We start from the raw sequence: 22,307 nt of genomic DNA, 5'->3' as shown, positions 1-22,307 counted from the left end.
GCATAGCTTGCTACAGCAATTCTGGAATTTTCTACAGAAACACCCACACAAGGTGAAGGAGGCAACATTGTTTTCAGTGGCTAAGAAGTAGGAACAGGGAGCTGGAGAGATGGCTCAGGGATTAAGAGCTTTGGCTGCTCTTCCAGAGGACCCGGGTTCAATTCTCAGCACCCACATGGCAGCTCACAACTGTCTGTAGTTCCTGATCTAGGGATTCAACACCCTCAAACAGACACATGCAGGTAAAACAACAATACCCACCAAATTAAAAAGAAAGAAAAAGAAACAACCATGCTACCTCTAGCTACATCATCTTTCAGCCAGGAGAGATGGCTCAGCAGTTAACAGCACTGGCTGGTCTTCCGGAGGAACCCAGGTTCAATTCCCAGCACCTGTATGCAATTCCAGGGCTCTGGCATCCTCTCACACACATGAAACCGCCCTGTGGTTGCTGGGACTAGCACCCAGGTCCTCTGGAGAACAGCCAGTGCTCCTAACCACCACAACATCTTTTCAGCCCCCGTTGTTGATTTTTAAATAATTACGCACACTGACAATTCTCAAATATACTAGAAATATCTTTTTTTTTTTCCCCTTAAGAAAGTCTGCGGGCGCGCATGTGCGTGTGGAGTGTGGATATTTGTCCATGTGCATGTGTAACCGCAGGCTCTTTGTAACTGTACTTACATGTGCCAGAGGTTGGCGTAGGCTGTCTTCCTCAGTTTCCCTCGCCTTATTGAGTCACGGTCTCTTACCGAACCTAAAACTTACCAGCTAGTTTAGATTGGCTGGCCACTGAGCTCCAGAGGATCTGTCTGTCCTTGTCCTTGACCCTGCCAGGTCTGGGGTTAAACTATCAAGTCTGGCTTTTTATGTGGACGCCGGGCTTCCAATCTTAGGGCCTCGTGCATGTATGTATGTCATACACTTTATTCACTGAGGATCATCTCCAGCACTCTTTTTTAAATTATAACATACAAATGACGTAATAATGAGCTTCATTGTTGCGTTATATACACACGAAACGTATTTTGATCATCTTGACCCATCACCCCCTCTTTGGACCCTCCTGCTTCTGCTAATGCCCGTCCTCTGTCTAGCCGGCTGTAGCTTCTTGTAGCTTCTTGCGTGTGAACCAATGAGCTTAGTTCCTTCCAGGAACACAGGCAGCTAAACAGGGGCTGCACCACTCAAGGAAATGTCTCACCTTTCCCCCAGAAACCTTTAACAGCAAAGAGCTCCCCACGAGAGGCTGTGGCATTATGATCGCCTCCCCACAGCAAGAAACTGCTGACAGAATATTTTATTGCCCCAGAATCATTTGGCCTGTAATTTCTGTAGACTGGGACATTCTCCCATAGAAGCAGAACACACCATAATCAGAATCAGAAAGTAACAGTGAACCCTTACCACCAGAAGGTCCTCAGACTTCACTCAGGCCTCTTGGTTGTTCTGATGTCTCTTCTAACATGCAGAGGGCCAGGCACAGGCCCTCTGCTGCGTCCCTTGTTGCGTGTTCTCCTTCCTTCATTGTATTCAATGCAGTGGCACACGCTTTGATGTGTTCCTGAGTTGGTGAACAAGGGCGTTGGTCAAGTCTCTCCACTTTCAGTGATTCCTCTGCAGCCAGAAAGGAATCATGAAATTATTAACGTAGTGCATCTCTTTCTTTTCATTGTTTTGAGACAGGCTCTTACTACATAGCCCTGGCTGGCCTGGAACTTGTTATGTAGACTAGGGTTAGCCTCTAGCTCACAGAGATCCATCTGCCTCTGCTTTCCGAGTGTTAGGATTACAGGAGCACACCTGGCTCAAATGCCCTGGTTTTTTGTTTTGTTTTGTTTTGTTTTTTAATCAAACTTTGACCCACTGGCTTTATAGCAGGGCTGTCTATTGCCTTCCTTTCTTCCCTCTGTCTCTGTTTCTGTGTCTCTGTCTCCACGTCTCTTTCTCTCTCCTTTTCTCCCTTTCTCTGTCTCTTCACAGAACACACTATAGTCAGAATCAGTGTATCTTTGTCTCTGTCTCAGAGACAGAGAAATTAGCACACTGACGTCTTTGGTACACTGATTCTGCTTATACAGACTGTTGGAAGAAAAGTTCTATGCTCTATCTATCTATCTATCTATTATCTATCAATCTTCTATTTATCTGTCAATCATCTATTATCTATTTATCTATCATATATCTATATATCTATCAATCATCTATTATCTATTTATCTATCATCTGTCTATCATCTATCTATCTATCTATCTATCTATCTATCTATCTATCTATACCTATCATCCATGTCTTTTTATTGTTTATTTACTATCATGTATCTGTTACTTTTCTAACATCTATTTATCTATACAGTTTTACCTATCATATATATCAAATGTCTTGTCATCTATTATCTATATATCTTCTCTCTGTCATCTATCTATTTGATAGATCTTCTACCTGTCATCTTTCTATCTCCTTTCGTCACCTTTATTGTCACCTCTGGTCTCATGGATTATGACCTGCTCCTGGCCCTTAGAAGGCCCTTCAAGCAGGTTAAGTCCTTTAATCATATTTCCACCATTTTTTGAGGTCATCCTCGAGTTTTGGGACAATAAGATATTCCAGATTAATTAGGTGTGGTGGCACACACTTTTAATCTCAGCAGAGGTGGATCTCTGTGAGTTCAAGATCATCCTGGTCTAAAAATCAAATTCCCAGTACAGCCAGGGCTGTACGGAGAACCCTTGTCTTAAGGAAAATTATGATAACAACAACAAGATATTCCAGACTCACCCTGAACCTTCCCTACTCCAGTCTTATTGTCAGACATTTTCCCAAGAAACCCTGATTATTTTCAGTGAAGACTGGTAAAGCAAGAATCAACATTAGCCCTAGGTCTGCTGCTGCAGCCCATTCATCTCAGTGGCTTGAAAGGCTGAAAAGAGGAGGGTCAGTAATCCAAGGCCAGCTTTGGCAACAGAGTGAGTTTCAAGACCAACCTCAACAAGTTAGCAAGACGCTGCCTCAAAATAAAAGATTTTTAAAAAGAAGTCTAAAGATACAAATCAGTGGTAGAGTGCTCGCCCAGCCTGCGTGAGGTCCTCAGGGCCACGGGAAAACAAACATTAGGGAAGCAATAACAAAAACAGAACCACTGGGCAGTAGCCCTCTCAGTATGACTAGGATGCTGCTGCTGTTAGAACCTTCCAGGAGTCTATACACGCATGCATGTCATGCACACTCAAATTCACATACAGATATGCAGTGTATTGTCTGTTACATGCACAGCCACCTCTATCCACTTCATTCCAGTCTAACACTATTCATTTCAGGTTCGTTTCCTCATCCCTCATCCTTTGCATTTGTGCCTCTCTTCCAGTAACAGGAAAGTTGGCTCTCACTAGTCCCAGCTTGTTGGACTTTTATCAGCCAGTCCCAGATTCCCACTCCTGCCAGAGACACCTAATGCAGAGACCCTCTCTTCACCCTTGGCTTCCTACGGAGTGTGCCAGGCCACATGGTCACAGCTTCCTGCTTAGCTTCAGGTGAGCTGCTCCAGGTCTTCTCTCCACGTGAATGCCCTCTTCCTCTGCCAGGCGCTGAGCACAGGATGAGGCGTGTAGCTGTTCTCATCACACCAGGGTCTCTCATCTTACGTGGGGAGGCTGTCTCTGTTTTCCCCTCCACTCCCCAGTCTTTCTGCGCACCCTTCTTGCCTCCAGAAACCCGTGGTGGGCTCTGACTACTTTACCCCTGTACAGATACTGGCTCAGTCCCCTTGCCCCCACTCCTGGAGCTGGTCATTGCTGTTGCTACACAGTCTCCCTCAGGCAGTCCTCCCTCACTTCACCAAAACACCCCACGCTGGCCAGCCCACCCAAAGGAGTGCTGCAGCTTGCTCACACTAGTTTCGGATAGACAGTTGTGACGTCGCTTCCCAACTCTGCATGTGGGTTGTTTAGGCAGGTTGGTATTGACCATACCACATGTTTTTACAGCACATCAGTTGGCAAAGATAAAAAAAAAAAAAAAATCAAGTCTTCTATGCCCTTAATCTGCTTTCAGATATTTACCTACTGACCTCTGGTCCTTCCTGACCCCAATGTCTATGATGTCTACTTTGCTCAACTCTGCGCAATGGTTTCTAAACTCTGTGTGCATGTGTACAGGTTCGTAAGTTCTTTATTTAGTTGGAACCCGGGGCCTCTCCTGTGTTTGGCAAGCCCTCTGCTCCTGTGTAAGCTGTCTGCCACTCCAGTGCTTAGGGTTGATTGATTGGGCTACAGGGAACATTAGTTACTTTTGTATTTGGGGAAAAAAAATACAGCAACTTTTGCAAAGTTCCAAAGTTCCTTAAAATAATGAACAGTTTCATGCTGGAAGCTAAGTAAGAAATTCATTCAAATTTGCCAGCATCTTAGACTGGATTAAAGTACATAGAAAAGAAAATAGCATGAGTTATGTATGCCCTTATTCTTTCATTTTATGCTGCAGGGACTTTAGCCTGCATGCTGAGTACATTTGAGGCTGAGTTTCAGTGGGGATGAAAGTCAGATTCCACGCTGGGATGAAATCGCTGTAACTAGACTTTAGCTTTGAAGCACATGACCACACAGAGTTAAAGGAAGTTCTCTGCTTGTGTTCTTCAACGACCAGCTGCAGTGAAACTGAGCCACTAAACTCAAGCCAGGCATTGTGGCACACACCTTTAATCCCAGCAGTCGGGAGGCTGAGGCAGGCTGATCTCTGTAAGTTCAAGGCCAGCCTGGTTTACAAAGGGAGTCCAGGACATCCAGGGCTACACAGGGAAACCATGTCTTGAAAAACAAAAACCAACAAAAATCTTACTCAAGTAAATTTCTGTGAATCCTGTGTGTGTCAGGGTTCTCTAGAGAAATAGAACCAATAGGAGATAAATATTCATGTGTATGTGGTATGCGTGTGTACTCGTGCATGAGAGAGCCACAGAGAAATTTATGTATTTTCCCCCTTTTACAAGTTTTAATTTTTTTGTTTTTCGAGACAGGGTTTCTCTGTGTAACCATTTATTATTTAAAGTTGCTCATGGGCTTGTGAGTCCTGCCGGTGTGAAATCCCCCAAGGAAAGCCTGCATGGAGGAAACATAGGTGTGGGCCTAACATTTGCAGGCCAGGCTAGCTGAGGCCAGATCCGCTGGACACATAGGCAAGGTTCCCACATTTCTGTCTTGAAGTGGAATTCCCTCCTTTTCGGGGTTCCATCGATTGGAGGGTCGGTTCCCTTTGCTTAAAGTCACCTAACTGTAAACATTATTGCCTCTGAAACATCTTTTTCTAGCAGCCTCTCCATCCGTGCTCAGCCCTAACTGAGCATGAATGTCTAGCCCAGCCGACACATACAGAGGACTAGGGTAATAATTACCTGCTGTGAGAGCATCACCTATTTTCTTTGCCAGGCAGTTGCAAGCATTTGACTTAATTTTTTTTCTCGGCAATGGTTAACTAGCAACTAATCAAGTCTTAGCTGACCTTGAGTTTCCACACACAGGTTGCTAGAAAAAGATCCAACTTGGATCAGCGGTAATTTTTGCTCTCTTCTCTGTGTGATCATGCCTTGCCTTTTCCCTAACGGTATCTGGTCTTTGGAGGAAAATACAGGTTAATCTCACTAAACAGGTACTATGCCGGAACTTGTGAGGGAAGGTCTCATGCACACATGGTCTCTGCCTCTCAGTGGTCCCTGGGAGAGCAGTGTGCGCGTGCAGGTTGGACTAGCACGGCCCAGGATTCCAAGAGGAGTGAGTGCCTCACCCACACTCAGTGGTTTTCTCCCCTTTTCATTGAGCAAGCCTGAAAGTGGGACATGGTAAGGCGGACAGAAGGCCAGCTCGGGCGGCCAGCAGGTTGAAGACAGCTGACGCTGGCTCAGGGAAGTCGGCTGTCCAGTGTATGCGTTGCCAGCACCTGCTGACCTTGAGGGCCATTGAATCTGAGCACATCCTCTCTCGCTGAGGACCAGGAAGAGGTCTGGGCTCATCGGACTTCCATTAGCATTCACAGTCTATTTTCCTTTCTACAATGTATACAGAAAACTCATAAATAAGGCACATCTTAAGTAAAATTCTACTCATCACTCTTAGGTGTTACCGATTTCAAACAGCTTTTCAATAATCTGCATATACAGTCCTTGCAAGAAAAAAAAACACAGGGAACGGGCCAAGGTGTAACTCAGGGCTGAGACACTTATTTAGTATGCATGACTGAGGCTCTAGCTTTAATTCTCAGCATCAAAAGATAAAAAGCAAGATCCCAGAAGTAAGCGTCCCATCAGCTGAAGCTTTGTGTGATATGACCACAAACTGGAGGTGACCCCAGTGATACAAGGTGACATTGCAACCTATGGTTTAAACAGTGCAAGAAACAGTAGGTGATTTTAAGTAGTTTGTGGTTAATAACACTACCGTACCAGTTACTTTTCTCATCACTGAGATAAAATGCCTGGCAAAAGTCACCTAAAGGGTTTCTTTTGGCTCATAGTTTAAGGAGTACAGTCACCATGGCCAGGAAGGCTTGTTGACAGGAAGTGCATCCATAGTCAGGGAGCAGACCAATAATGCTGGAGCTCAGCTTCCTTTCTCCTTACATATTAGTTACAGTTTGTTAACTTTGTATCCCTGCTGTATCCCACTCCCTCTTTCCCTCCCAATCTTACCCTCCTACCCTCTTCTCTTCCCTGCCCCTTTCCAAGTCCACTGATAAGGGAGAACCTCCTCCTTCCCTTACATCTGATACTGGTTTATCAGGTATCTTCAGGACTGGCTGCAAAGTCCTCCTCTGTGGCCTAGCAAGGCTGCTCCTCCCTGGGGGAGGGGGAGGTCAAAGAGCCCACCATCGAGTTCACGTCAGAAATAGTCCCTGTCCCCCTTACTAGGGTACCCACTTGGATACTGAGCTACCAAGGGTTACATCTGAGCAGGGGCTTTAGGTTTCATCCATACATGGTCCTTGTTTGGAGAAACAGTCTCATAAAAGACCCCTGTGCCAGATATATTTGGTCCTTGTGGAACTCCTGTCCTCTCCAGGTCATATTGACTCCCCTCTCCTTACATTTTTTAAACAAGTACATTTATTTTGTCAAAGTGCACATGAGGAGGTTAAAGTACAGCATGTTGGGGGTCAGTTAGTGTTCAGTTCCTAGGATTTAACTCAGTTCATCAGGCTGACGGCAGGTGCCTTTTCCCACTGAGCCATTTCAAGAGCCCTCACTTTTTTTCATTCAGTCTGGTACTCCAGCCCAAAAAATAAAAGTGGTGCTGGTCCATGTCTGGGGCAGGTTTTCCCTCTCCAGACATTTTACTGAGAGAAGATGCCCTCCGTGTCCAGAGAGTGTCTCCTAGGTGATTCGAAATCCCTTTAAGGTGATAGTTATGATTCCCCATGACAGCCATAAAATTCTCTATTATTTTGCCCATCTAGTGTATTTTAATTGAACCCCCTGTCAATTCCATATAAAACCCCCACTTTCACCCCAAGTATTCAACAAGGTAATGAGCCATTATCCAAGCGTAGTTTTCTACTTTGAAATTAGCTAGTATCAGCTGGGCATGGTGGTGCATGACTGTAACCCAGCACTAGTGAGGCAAAGGCAGGCAGATCTCTGAGTTCAAGGCCAGCCTGGACTACAGAGTGAGTTCCAGCACAGCCAGGGCTACATAGAAAAACCCTGCCTCAAAAAACAAAAACAAAACAAAGTCAGCTAGTGTCCTAGCTTGGTTTCTCTTGCCATGCTAAAACACTGACCAAAAACAGTTCTGGAAAGAATGTGTTTATTTGGGTCATGTGTCACCGTCACAGTCACTCCTTGAGTGAAGTCCGTAGTCCGTGCAGGAAAGCAAGCAAGGAGCCAGAAACCGAGGCCGTGAAGGAACAGTTCTTATCAGCTCACTCCCCAAGGCTTGCTCTAGTTGTTGATTCATACAACCGAGGACCACCTACTCAGATGTGGCTCTACCGACAGGGGGCTGGTCCCTCCCATACCAATCATCAGTCAAGAAAATGGCCCCACTCACTGGCATTCAGGCCAACCTGATGGAGTATTTTCTCAATTGAGAGTCCTCCTTCCCAAGTGACTCTAGTTTGTGTCAAGCTAACAAAAGAACTAGCCAGCACAACTAAATTTTATTTGTCTGGGGGGTTTGGGGGAAGCTAGGCAGACACTCTACAGCTGAACTCTGCTCCATACCCTGTATCTACCTACTGTAAATTATCAGTTACGCTCTTGGTCACACTAGCCAAATGCATGTAAAAATCCATGTCCAGCAGCCACATGCATCTAGTGGTTAGCTTACTGGATAACACAGATGTAGCATTTTTCCATCTCAGAGGAAGGTTACATTGGGCAGTTTTGCTTATCTTGGGCAGGAAACAAAGCCTTGGATTGGCTGATGTCCACATCTCATCAGAAGTCTTTTCAAAGGAGCACTGTTTTCTTTGGATTGGTGGATGGGTGTGGGTTCCTTGGATTGCTCTGAGTTTTAGCCTTGGGCCAAGCAAAACTCCCCATCAGTAACTCTAGATTATATAGAGTCTTGGCTTTTTACAGACCTGCTTTCACTGAGCCACATTTTAGGATTTGGCTTATGAAATCACTGAGAAATAACACATTGTGTATTGATGTGCCAGCATATAAGGAAATACTGAGGTAAGATGAGATCCTGTCCACAGATTGGGCAGGCCCTGACAAATGATGTGTTGTTGTTTTATAGAAACGAATTCCAACTGTTTTCATTTTACCAGGGAAGACTCAGGAACCAGATGCCAGAGAGGCAGAGAAAGCACCCAGTTGACCTTCCTACTCAGCCTACATCCCATAAAGAAAAAGCCCTTCCTATTCAGCTCATATCCCTGAAAGAAAAAACTTTTTCTTCTTCACATTGTCTTAAATACCCTTCAACTCAACATCCTTCCTTTCTGCTTTCTGTGCATCTCTCTGTCTGTCTTCCGGACTTCCTCTCACTCCCTATAGTTTCTTTCCGACATTCACTTCCTGTCAATCCATTTGCTTGCTCCACCTCTTGATCTAGGGTTAGCTTTATTTAATCCTGTTTTCAGAAAGCTCTTGGATTAAAGTTGCTTGCTAGGGCTGAGCCACACAACAAGTACTTGTTTACAGTAAACAGAAAGCTCTAGGATCAAAGACAGCCATACCACAATTGGAAACAGGTTTTTACAGTTCACAACCTCGGGGGTCACAATGGGATAAAATATCCCATTCTGTTCTGTGATCAGAAAAGCAGCTGTCTAGGAACTATGGGACAAACAGAATCAGTGAGTATGGAGGACGCTACAGGGGACACAGAGAAGTTTTTAATAGCATTCTGTGCACTTACAATAGTTAGCTAGCTTTGAACTTTCTGCAAACCAAAGAAATAGAGAATAGTGGAACACTTTTAATAAGTGAAAGGAGAAACTGCGTACTCTCGGGGGTGGGGTGGGGAAAGTGGAGGCTCTTAAAACATGGGACTCGCTCATATTAAGTTTCACACTCAGAGTACAAAGAGATTTAAATAATGGTTGTATAAGCTGATGTCTGCATTTTTTTTCTTTTGTTTTGTAATGCTGGAGTTTGAATGCAGAGTCATATCCCCAGCTCCTGCTAGTGATTTTCATTTTGAAATAATCTCAGACCTATGGAGAAATAACAGAAAGAGTATAGAGTCCCACACACTCTTCACAGAGTCCTCTGCTGTTCAGTGTGCTGTTTTACTGTGTAAGTGCCTTGTCACCATCCCTCCTCTGTCTTTGTTTCCTTCTCTCCAAGTTTATATATAAATTTATATATAATTAGACCACAAGATAGAGAATGCATATACTACAAATACATGTAATGCATAGATATATACATATTTTTAAACCATATTTGGAAACACTGTGCTCCTTTACTTCTAAATATTTCAATGTTTATATCTTTAAAAAATTGTTTTTTTTTAAAAGTTATATGGGGCTGGAGAGACCATCTGTAACAGTGTGTGTGTGTGTGTGTGTGTGTGAGAGAGAGAGAGAGAGAGAGAGAGAGTTTGGATGCCTAGGGAGGCTGGAGATATTGGATATCTGTGAAGCTCAGGTTACAGGTGGTTGTGAGCCACCTGGCCTGGGTTCTGGGAACTGAACACGAGTCCTCTGCAAGCACAGACAGTGCCCTAACCACTGTGATGTCTTTCCAGTCCCTCAACGTGTGTTTCTTTGAAATAAAGGCTCCTGTCCCGTTCCCTGTTTTCTCCCTCCTCCGATGTCCATCCTCTTTGCCTTTCTGAATGGGGACTGAGCATCTTAGCCAGAGTCCTCCTTCCTGATTAGCTTCCTTAGATGGACATATTTTAGAAGACAATGCAGCCACTCCTGATGAGACCTGATAGACTAGGATCAGAGGGAAGGGGAGGAGGACCTCCCTTTTCAGTGGACTGGAAGAGGGACAAGGGTGGGGAAAAGGGAGAGTAGGATTGGGAGGGGAGGAGGGAGAGAGGTACAGGGGGATACAAAGTGAATAAATTGTAATTGATTAAAAAAAGAATAAAATCAGGAAAAAATAAAGGCATTATTATTTTTTTATTTTTAGATTTATTATGTATACAGTGTTCTGCCTGCATGTACACCCACATGCCAGAAGAGGGCACCAGATCTCATTATAGATGGTTGGTGCCTGGGAGTCAAACTCAGGACCTTTGGAAGGGCAGCCAGTGCTCTTAACCCCTGAGCCATCTCTCCAGCCCAGCAAAGGCATTCTTACACAACCATTGAACAATCGACAAGACAGCGGTACTTCTTAGGCTACAAACCTTTTCTGATTTTGTCACTCTTCTCAAATGCCTTTTGTGGTATAAAGCAAAATTCTCCTCAAGAATCTTCTCTAATCCCAGCACTCAGGGAGGCAGAGGCAGGAGAATCGCTGTGAGTACGAGGCTATCCTGGTCTATAAAGTGAGTCCAGGACAGCCAAGGCTACACAGAGAAACTCTGTCTCAAAAACCCAAAACAACAACATCAATCAATCAATCAATCAATCAATCAATCTTCTCTAAGCTCAGACTTGAACTTTATCATCTCTGGCTTACAGTGTAGAAAAAGAAAAATAGCAGGGGAAGCAAATTTGTGACAGCAAATGTTAAAGTGGAGTGACAACTGATTATCCCACTGCCCATCACACCAACTTACTGATATATATATATATATATATATATATATATATATATATATTTCCCCATATGTATTTTATTTTTTCATACATATATAAAATTATGTATACTGTCCATCCCCAGACAGTTATACATGAGCTGTGTAAGACAAGTAGCAGAACCTGAGCCTAAAAGCAAGCCAGTGAGCAGCTGTTGGTTTCCACTTCAAGCTCATGCCTTGAGTCCCTGCCTTGACCTTCCTAGCTGATGGGCTATGACCTGTAAGCTACAAGAAACCCATTCCTTCTTAAATATATATAGTAAATATAACATAAAATAAATATATACATGTATATGAGAGATAGGAACATTCATTTGTATAATGTAAAAGCAAAAAATCAAGAGCTGTCAAAATCAAAATTGAAATTGTTTGTGTTAACCTTAACTCTCCCCTCCCCCCAAAGTAAGTAAAGCCAGATTGCCTGACTATGTTTATACAAAATATTGCTAGAGTCTCAAACTTGTGTAGGCCCCTGGGTAACTAATTTTGGCTGTCAACTTGGTATACTTGAGAAGGGAGAATCTCAGTAGAGAAACTGTCTTCATAGAATTGGCCTGTGAAACTACTTCATGACTGTGGTAGAGCCTAGCCCACGGTGGGTGGTATCAGGCCTAGGCAGGTTCACCTGGGCTATCTGTGACAAGTGGCAGATCATGAGCCTGAAAGCAAGGCCGTGAGCAGGTTTCCGCTTGAAGCTCCTGCCTTTGTTCCTGTCTTGGTTTTCTCGGCTGATGGACTGCAAGCTAAACTCTTTCCTCTTTATGGTTTTTGGTTTTGTTGGTTTTTTTTTTTTTTTTGAGACAGGGTTTCCCTGTGTAGTCCCAGCTGTCCTGGAACTGACTCTGTGGACCAGAGTGATGTTAAACTCAGAGATCCATAGATTCACCTGCGTCTGCATCCCTAATGCTAGGATTAAAGGCGTGTGCCACCTACCACTGCCTGGGACATGCTGTTTATCACAGAAACAGAAAACAAACTTCAACATCCCACTATAACCTCAAACAAAAAAGCGCTTCTGCAAGGACTCTGGCTCAGCAAGTCTCTCGTTCCCTGCCTGCCTCCCTTTATCTCTCTCCCTCCTTACCTCCCTTTCTCTCTGTCTCTCTTGTTGTTCACAGGATTTCTCTGTGAAGCCCTGGCTGTCCTGGAACTGTATAGAACAGGCTGGCCTTGAACTCACAGAAATCCACCTTCTTCTGTCTTTCACGTATTGGGATTAAAGGCGTGCATGGGCCAGTTGCTTTTCCTAATTCCAACCTCTGTCACTGCCTGGCTGGCCTGTGCAGGATTTTAGGCACAACCCCTGCCGGTATGATTCTCCTTGGATCAGAAAGTGAAAGCAGCAAGTTCAAACCTTACAGAGTCTAGGCTTTAAGCCAAAAAGTAGACCCATCTCCTTGGAGTCTGGCAGACTTGCATTGCACACTGTCAGCTTGGAGGGGCAGACAAAGCTTCATCACGGCACAGGAGGGGTGGCCTCGCTGCTGTACTTCCATTCGTTTGAAATGTCACATTTTTCTTGTCTTTAGCCTAACACTGGCTTGGAGGAACAGGGTACTGTATTCACCACATTTGTGTTTAATTTTGGGGAGAATAAGGCTTCCGGAAGCCACGTTTCCAAGAAGGTGAAGGAACACAGGAGCTGGGCGACCATGTCAGTCTGAGGGTAGGACAAGGAGGGAGAGGGGCTGCTTTTGGCAGTCCTGAAGACTTCTCTGGCTTTGTCTTGTCCCCCCTCTTGCTCTGTAAGAGCCTGACGCTATTTGGGCTTCTCTACACTGACAGCAGAAACATTTGCTAAAATGTAAGCCATCTGTTCTGACTGCTGATGCCAAGTAACAGGGTTGTCTCAAAGAGTACAAAAGTTAGGTCTGGCTGTCCAACCTAACTTTGGTATTTTGGGGGTGTTGAGGGGCTATGATAACCCTTGCCCTTCAGTGGCTATCTGGAAGCTAGGAAGACAGTACCCTAGCATTCAAGTACAGCAAAATATTCTATTAGGTCAGGTCACAACTAACGTATCTCTCCAGGGATGGGGGAGGACTCAGTGAAGGAACTTGCTTGTTAGTGGCACATGAAGTGAAATGGCAGGGGATCAGATGCTCCCTGACGCCCTCAGTTTGGTGTGCTCAAAAGACACACCAGGCAAGGAGAGTCAAAGGCAATGGGAACGAAGGGATCATGGTAAGGTGGAAGCAAACTGGGTTCCACTCAGTGTGCACAGCAGAGCATTTTGGCTTCAGCGAAGCGCAATATGACCGATGACCTTTGCTGGGCAGGTGAGGCAGACAGAAGAACGCAAACCAGAGATGGGTGGGAGGGCAAGGCAGGGGCTCATTTCCGTTACCTGGAAGGAAACACAAGGGCACACACTCGGGAACTGCGGTGGAACAGAGAAAGGGGGACCTTGCCAAGATCATCAAGAGCATTAGAGAGAACAGGACATAGAGCCCAAGTAAAGGGGTGGGTATTTCGCACCATGTGCGGAGGAGGACCCTTCGGTGGTGGCGGCAGGCAGGGAAGGCAAGCCGTGAAGAGGTGCAAACAAAAACTCAGTTCAGATTGGCTCCCTCACCCCCGATGGAACTTCCGGGATGGCGGTTTATTCCCAACAAGCGTAAGCGCAACATGGCTGGGAAAAAAGTTTCCTGGTGTAATACACCCTCGGTGCACAAAGAAGCATTGAGTACACTGAAACTGGACTCGGGGCACAGGTCATTTTTCCAGGAAGATGGGTTCTAGAGATTGGCTGCCTGTCCTACCTAAGGAAGGCCTGAGGAAGGATTTGGCCTGCTCTTGGTCATACAGTCAGCGCAGAGAAGTCATTTGGGCTATCAGCCACCTCTGGTCCTGGCTGTAGGAGCTTCACATGGTCTGGGCCAACAGGTAATACAGATCACCAGGCTGTTAACCACCCCCAAGTCCCAGCTTTCTGGAGTCAGTCTGTTGACTCAGCAATAACCATCCAAACAAAACTAAACCTAGTTCCCAGCAGGGGGAGGGGCTATGAAACCGGCCCTCAAAGTGAAGGAGCCGAGTCTGTTTTCGTTTTTTCATCACTCAACACGGTAGCAAAGCGGTGTCCGGCGGTAAAGCGTGACCTGGGCAGAATGACTCAGGCTCAGCTCAGGTCGGGAGCGCTGTACAATCAGTACAGGTCTTCCGCAGCGTTGGGAAGTTCCGGAGCGCTTCCCCGGGGCGCAGGATTTTGCTGGCTATGGAAAATAAGGACATTTATGCAGACTCCATTTGCTGACAGTGGAAAGCGATGGGTTTTTGTTTGCATGTTTGTTTGCTTTAATCTCAGCCGGAACTCTCTCGGGAATTTCATCCTGCTTCATCTATTGGCCTGAGGCAGGGAGCTGTTTTAAGGCTCTCTCTCAGTCAGGGTGCTGGCTGTCTGATTTGTCAGGATTCATTTAGTGATCCTGCCACCTTGGTCCCATCTAAGTACCGTCCGGGTTACACAGAAGGTCGTAAAATCTGCTCCACTGTCACACACCTTCAAGCCAAGTAACATCTCTGGGCTGAGAAAAATGGGTTTTGATTTGTTTTTCATAGAACTCCCAGATTTTATACCACAGCCTAGCACTTACAGAGCTACCCAGTCTAACACAAGCTGACAGCGTCTCACAAAACATCATCTAGTTCTGGAATGTATATGACATCCAATCTCTTTTGCTGATATAAAAGGAGGCTGCTAAAATCCCACCCAATTGCTTTTATAATGAATGAGTTGTGAACCAGTTTGGAAGCAAACACAGTTCGGAAGATGTATTGTCCTTATTGTAGGTGTCTTTATAGTATGAGAGGCAATATTAGGAAATCCTAATATTGATATGTAGGGACATTTGAGTTGGAGAACAAGGTGATAAAAATATTATCTTTCCCTTCTTTCCTTCCTTCCTTCCTTCCTTCCTTCCTTCCTTCCTTCCTTCCTCTCTCCCTCCCTCCCTCCCTCCCTTCCTAGAACGTGCTAGGTCTGAACTCTGACTGAGATAAGCCCCCATCCCTAATGTTTGGCTGTTTGAGACGTGTACTGCGGGCTGGACTTGAACTTGTCGTGTAGTTATTAGAGACCCTTGATCCTCCTGTCTCTACTTCCCCAGTGCTGGGGCTATAGGCACACACCACCATTCCCTATTAAGTGCTGGGAATCAAACCCAGGGCCTCCATGCATGCTGGGTAAGAGCTCTGCAGCCGTGAGCTTCTCCGGCTCGCTGTTTCCAAACCAGTCTACTCAAGCCTGCTCCACAGTCACACCAGGATCTTGACATCTGCTCTGCTCTTCCTAACAGCCCGTAGGGTAGGGTGCTATTTATTCTCACCATGGGAAGAACTCCAGCCTCACAGAGGAAGGCGACAGGCAGCCGGACTCCAGAGAAAGATGACCAGGCAAGCAGGTAAGCGGGTGTGCCACAAGGCCACGCCACAGTGGCTGAAGGAGGCACGATGGATCAGAGCAATGGATTAGCAGCTCAGTGTGGTAGAACCGGTCCCCACGGCTCCAGGCTCCATGGGATGAGCCCGATGACAGTCCTGTACAGAACGGCTTGTGCGCGGCTGTTAGGATACAGGCAGGCACCACCACGTGTGGCTTTCATTTTTATTTTGCTCATTTATTTTTTGTAATTAATCTTACTTAATTTTGTGCTGCTTGGAATCTGTTTACGAAGCAGTTGGCAGGCTGTCTCAGGACTAAAAATGAAGGAATAAGGAAAGAAAGAAAGAAAGAAAGAAAGAAAGAAAGAAAGAAAGAAAGAGAATGTCTTTAATCCCAGCACATGGGAGACAAAGGCAGGTAGATTTCTGTGACTTTGAGGCCAGCCTGGTCTACAGAGTTAGTCTACTCCAGAACAGCTAGAGCTACATAGCGAGACCCTGTCTCAACAGGAGCACCAAAAACAATACAACAATTTTTTTTTGGTTTCTCTTTCTTTAAAAATCCGTTTGCAGGGAGGAGGACCTCCCTTATCAGTGGACTGGGGGAGGGGCACAGGTGGTGAAGAGGGAGGGAGGGTGGGAATGGGAGGGGGGGGCTACAAAGTGAATAAACTGTAATCAATCAATCAATCAGTTTAAAAATGTACATCTAACTGCCTATGTCTTTATCAACTTCTAAATTAATAAATGCTGTTTTTCCTGCCCCCCCCCCCCGAAAAAAAAAATCCATTTGCAGGTTTGAATATAAGGAAGGCTTAGGAGCACTGGATGGTCTTCCTGTGCGCTCAGGTTTGATTCCCTGAACCTACAGGGTGGCTCATAACCACGTGCAATTCCAGTTCCAGGAGACCTGACACCCTCTTCTGGCTTCCCATGACACCAGTCACATGCATGATGTACAAACATGTACGCAGGCAAAGCATTCATCCGCAGAAAGTAAGAGTCTTTAAAAAATGATTTGCAGCTGGTGGTAGCATATTATTACAATCTTTTCATGTGGGAGGAGGGGGAGGCAGAAAAATCAGTCAATCAACCAATTCCAACACGATTACCCTAACTTGGCAATGTAATTTAGCGAGTTTTAATATTTGTGTTTTGTTTTTTTTTTTCCCCCAGCGGCCCAGTCTTAAAACCTCAGTGATCAGTGTTGCCCACATCTCCCAATGACAAGTCTTGCCAGTATTTCCTTCAGTTCATAACTAGGAACCAACCACTTCTTACCCCAAACTTCCCAGCCTGTGGTGGTGATCTTTTTGAGGTCTGTGTAAAGATTGTCTGTGTATTATTCAAATTCTGATCTGAATAACCAGCAAAGAGCTGAGCACAGGTCAGACTATATCGTTATTCTTTTGGCTGCATCATATTTTGTAAACAACCCCTCTGACACCTTCTGATTGGTTTAATAAAGAGCTGGATGGCCATCAGCAAAGGCAGGAAAGGAAGGCGGGACTTCCAGACCTAGATAGGAACTCTGGGAAGGAATCAGAGGGGTGATTGATAGCCAGATACAGAGGAAGAAACAAGCATCCTAACTAAGAGAGGAGAGGTAACAGGCCCCCTGGCAGGACGTAGGCCAGGCCAGTATTTTCGGGTTAAAATAGCTGAGAATCAGCCGAGCTAGAGTGGCTAAGATTATAATAAATGTAATAACTCTCCGTGTCATTACTTGGGAGCTATCAGTCTAAAGAAAGTCCCACTTTTCCAGTCAACATCACTCCCACCCATGCCTGGTCCTCCTGCTTTCCCTCCTTGCTTCAGTTTCTCCTCAACAAAGAGGACAGCACACTCTGTCCAAACCTCATCACGCCTTTGTTAAAACCCCACAGGATCTCTCCCCCATTCAGTGAAACGCAAGGCCTTCAGCGCAAACCCAAGCTATGTGCACTGTGTGATATGGAAGGGTCTTTCTTGAGCACAGTGGGAACAGAGGCCACAAGGCAGGGTCACGGTGGAGATTAGTAAGGGATGAGGTCACAGACATGGGCCACAGAGTCATCTGCCTGGGCTGGAAATTGAGACAGGAGGGAGATAGGAGACAAGATCTAAAAAAGTCAGAGTTTCATTACACATTTCTTGCTTGGAGTTCATTCTCTAGAACAGGCTGGTCTTGAACTCATATAGATCTGCCAGCCTCTGCCTCCTGAGTACTGATATTAAAAGCATATGGCACCACCCCTAGCTGTCTGTGCATGACCTTTAATAAAGTGACATTTTCAAACTTAAACAGGAAAGAAAAGTCTTGACACTCAGGCACGAGTCTGCAGAATGCACCAGTTGAACACGTGGTAGGAATTGGGTCTCCCTTTTAGCAGATGGACAGTCCTACAACTCAGACTCCATAACTTCTCAGTTATCCTGGGGATTTTGATGAAAATACCTTCCATTTGTCAAGTGAAAAGTTAATTTTTGAGCCTCCACTGGGAAGCATTTGTCAAGTGAAATGGAAAACTGATGAACTGGAGATCTCCTGAAAAAAAGAATAACAGAAGAAATGGTTTTGGCAGTTTTTGGTTGCTTTCATTTTCATATTTTAAAGGTCATTGTACTGATAAATATGGAGAGAAGTAAGATTCTGAGAAGATAACACAGTCGAAGGATATGTGGGGGAAACTGTGAAGTCCACAGCAGGGTTCTCAGGATGAAGCTCCCCAAACAAGGCAGTCCAAGCTGAACCATGACCTTTCCTAAGTGTGGTTAGCCACAGGCAACCAGAATACCTTCAGTCTGTACCATCAGTGAAAATCTCTCTTCTTTAAAAACGTTTTTTTTTTTTATTTATTTTTGTGTCTGTGTGTGCATGCACACATGCAGGCCCAAAGACTATATAAGCTTCCTCAGAACCTGAGTTACAGATGGTTGTGAGCCATCTGATGGGTGCTGGGAACTGAACTCAGGTCTGCAAGAGCAGCAAGTGCTCTTAACTGCTGAGCTGCCTCTTCTGCGCAGAAGATCTTTCTCCATGGGTTTCCGTGCTTTAGAACCCATAATCTTAAAACTTTCAGGCTTAATTGTGTAAAGAAAAGATTTATTTGTTCATCGTGTTGGTGTGCCTGAGCGGGTATGTGTGCACCACGCGCGTGCAGGTGCCCATGGAATCCAGACGATGGTGACAGAGCACCGGTAACCAGAGTTACAGGCACCCAGTGTAGGCGCTGGGCCCTCTGCAAAAGAGGCGACTGAACTATCTGTCCTGCTGCCTCTTTTACTTCTTTTCCTTTATCTAATCACCTATCCAGGGAGCAGAATGTTTTAAATCTATGTGCTGTGGATGTAGCTCAGTCGTAGGGCAATTGCCTAGTGTGCGTGAGGCCTGAGGCTTAATTTCCAGCAAACAAACAAAAATTACGTTTTTAGTTTGTATCTTTCTGATGGGCATTTTCCTACTTCTCTAAGATAACATTTCTTTTACTAATGAGAGGAGGAAAGACAGCCTAGAGAGTGCTGTTTAGAAGTCAAGGACGGCCTCAGCAGGCTAAACCCTGGCAGAGGGTGTGCTGGCTGCAGGAAGGCATTCAGGATCACTTCCTGCAGCCCTGAGACCTGGAACCACAGTTGAAAAAATGGCTGGGTGGGGCCATTTCCTGACAGTTTCAAGTCGGCCTTGGGCCCATTCGAACAATTTGTCTTAGAAACTAGACTCAAGCAGGAAACTCGGCAAGTGGAAATGGTGGGAAAAGAAAACACGTTTTCTAATTTTGGTCCTCATGTGTTAAAGAGAAGAATTACAAGCATTTACCTGCTTTTGCTGTGATGAGCCCTTGGACTCTTCAGGCCAGCAAAAATCATTACACAAGGGTTTTCATCAGCATGTTTACCAAGCCACGCAATCTTACAGTGGGTGTTTCTGGCTTTCCTTACTTGATCATTAGGAATGATAAACGTCCTGAGCAATTTGGAGGCACATGTTTTTAAATTTTTGTGTCAGTGTTTTTAGATTCTTACTTTCACCTCTGATTTCTAATAACTTTGACATCATGACTCAATATCCCACTCCCCAACCCTACCCAACAAGCACAGAAACCCAAACAAGCTTTCTCAAGAAACAAAACATCCCCATAAAGAGTAGAGGGCATGCTGGCATCATCTGCTCAGTTCTAGCCTTCCGTTGCATTAAAAACAAAACGAAAACCAAAATGCTAGCAAAGACCTGATGTTCTCTTTCCTCATGGATGGACCACAAATTGCAGTTTGAAAAACATTCTGGTGCCGGGAGCAGTAGCACACACTTGTAATCCCAGAACTCAGGAGACAGAGGCAGGGGGATCTTTGTGAGTTCAAGGCCAGCCTGGTCTACAAAGTGAGTCCAGGACAGCCAAGGCTACACAGAAACCATGTGTCAAAAAAAAAAAAAAAAAAAAAAAAAAAAAAAAAAAAAAAAAAAAAAAAAGGCAAAGCAAAACAAAAGAAAATAAAAAACAAACAAAAAACCACAAACTCACAAACCAACCACTCTGGATTTTGTGGCATAACATCAAACACTGAGTTATCAAACATGGCTTTGCCAGACTATCATTGTTGTTGCCTTTACGTTGTGGAAATTCTATGTTAAAAAGAAAGTAACCTCTGCCAATAGAAGGCATTTTAAACTTATTTAGACAGGCTCTCTGTAGCCCATGCTGGTCTCAGACTCTCCATGATCCTCCTTCCCTTGCCTCTTGTCAAAGGCTAGGCCTACAAGGCATGAAGCACCACACTCAGTTTAAGCTAATTGTTTATTATTATTTTAACTTTTTGATTACCGTGTAGCTCTCTGGAAACACTGGCCAAATCCTACATACTTATCTTTAGAAATAAAGTATAGCTTCTGGAAGAGCTTGGGGCGAGATTTACTCAGTTAATCTGAAACTGGTGTGGCTCATAAAGAAATGACATGGGATGAATGAAACTTTAATGCTGAGATTAAAAAGGAAAAAAAATCGAAATTAGAACCTTAGCATTAGTTTCGCTCAATGGGGTATCTATCCACTTTTGACTTATCTTCCTGTTTGGGGCTGGTCTAGTGTTATGTATTTTAGCTAATTACTGGCCCCCAAGATCTGGTCCCTGTACCTTCTCATGCGTGAACCTTGCTCCACATAATTTAAAGCTCAAGCTTGGGATTTAGCAGAAGAAAGGGAGGTGGAGTTTGGGGTTCTGAAGGCTGGGGTCGAGGGACCATGAGGAAGGAGTGCAAGAGAGGATTGGAGAAGGAATCAGACCCACGCCATGGGTTAGTGTGGGAAAGGAGCATGTGGCCAGTTTAGCAGGGATGGAGATGGAGGAATATCAGTAAGTATTTTGGCATCATGGATAGAAGATAGCCCGAGATTGGGGTTGCAAGGTAAAGTTAGAGGGTTAATGTCTGCAGTGCCCCAGGTAAAGGCTATTTTATAAAATACAGCTGGCGTCTGTGTCTTTATTTGATTGACAGTGGGTTAGATAATTCCACCTTGGTAATTATAGCCTAATAATGTGGGTTCCTCTTTCTAAAAGTCCTATGACCTTCCAGAACTGTGCCCCCAGCTGGGGAACAAGTGTTTCAACACAGGAGCCTGTGGGGTCATTTCATACTCAGGCAATAACTATCATTGCGGGCAGGATGGGGGCTGAAATTCAACTGTGGAGTAATTTTTGGATACAATCTACACTGAAAGCATATGCTTTTGTGTATACCCCTTCATCAGAACCAAAGTTGAAGGTGGTAGCCCTTCCCGTGCGCCCTCGCTGGAGAACGGGTCTCAGCCAGTAAGCATGAAGACAGCTCTATGTGTAACTTCCAATCCTGGGGTGACCCTGGACTTGGCATTTTAACTGCAATTCCCATCGACGTATCTTGGGTATTCCTTACTTCCTTCTGAACTCTTCTGGAGTATTTCTTTAGAAATGGTTCCCAGCAGGAGCACACATCTCACACAGTAAGGCTGTACTGCAGATTTGGAAAGTTATCGATTCTTTCTGAGGCGATTTGAAACAAAACATATAGAAAAAAAATCACTATAATTCAGACTTTATTGCTTATGAGTCATGTCATTCCACACAACCTTAAGTAAAGAGACTTTGAGAAAACAGACTGGGAGCATTATCAGATGATGGTAACATTGATGAAAATGTTCAAGTGTTCATATAAGTGACAGGAGGCGCCACTGCCACCGTCTGCCCCAGAGATTTGCACATTTCATAGAAAAAGAGTAAAAATAGTTCATTGGCATTTAACTAGCATTATTTTTCACAATCTAAGAACCACAATAACTTTGACCAGTGAAAAAAATCTTTAGAACAGAACAAAACGCTTTTTTTTTCCCATTACAAGATTAAAAAAAAAAAATCAAACAAATCAAGATGACAATAAAAAACCCCCACATAAACAGAAGCTTGGAGAGAAAAGATGTCATAGTCTGGGTGTCTTCAAATCAATCCAAGAAACAAAACAAGTGCAAGCAAACTCTTTCACTGTAACTACGCTTACTTTACAGCTCATACAATTTCACTGCAGCCAAGGGTAACTGTAAAATCCACAGACACATCTGCTCTTATGCTAAGGTAACGTCTTTAAAAGTTAGTTGTTCTTTACAATGTGGTATAAACAACATGGTGCAACTTGGTATTCTAACAACACAAAAGCACACACAGTCACTGTAAAACACACACACACACACACACACACACACACACACACACACACACACA

General features: G+C 44.6%; 1 protein-coding gene across 1 annotated transcript in view; it reads right to left on the bottom strand.

Moving 5' to 3' along the window:
* Positions 1-14,254: 14,254 nt before the first annotated feature.
* Positions 14,255-22,307, bottom strand: part of Rwdd4 (RWD domain containing 4) — a 26,522-nt gene continuing 18,469 nt past the window's right edge. The window contains exon 8 of the mRNA XM_055593560.1: positions 14,255-14,413. Within this exon, the coding sequence (XP_055449535.1) occupies positions 14,255-14,413 (159 nt within the window). The remainder of the gene's footprint in view (positions 14,414-22,307) is intronic.

The sequence above is a fragment of the Psammomys obesus genome, unplaced genomic scaffold (assembly GCF_907164565.1).
Source record: "Psammomys obesus unplaced genomic scaffold, mPsaObe1.curated_primary_1811, whole genome shotgun sequence".
NCBI lineage: Eukaryota > Metazoa > Chordata > Mammalia > Rodentia > Muridae > Psammomys > Psammomys obesus.
This window is presented reverse-complemented; position numbering and strand designations above follow the sequence as displayed.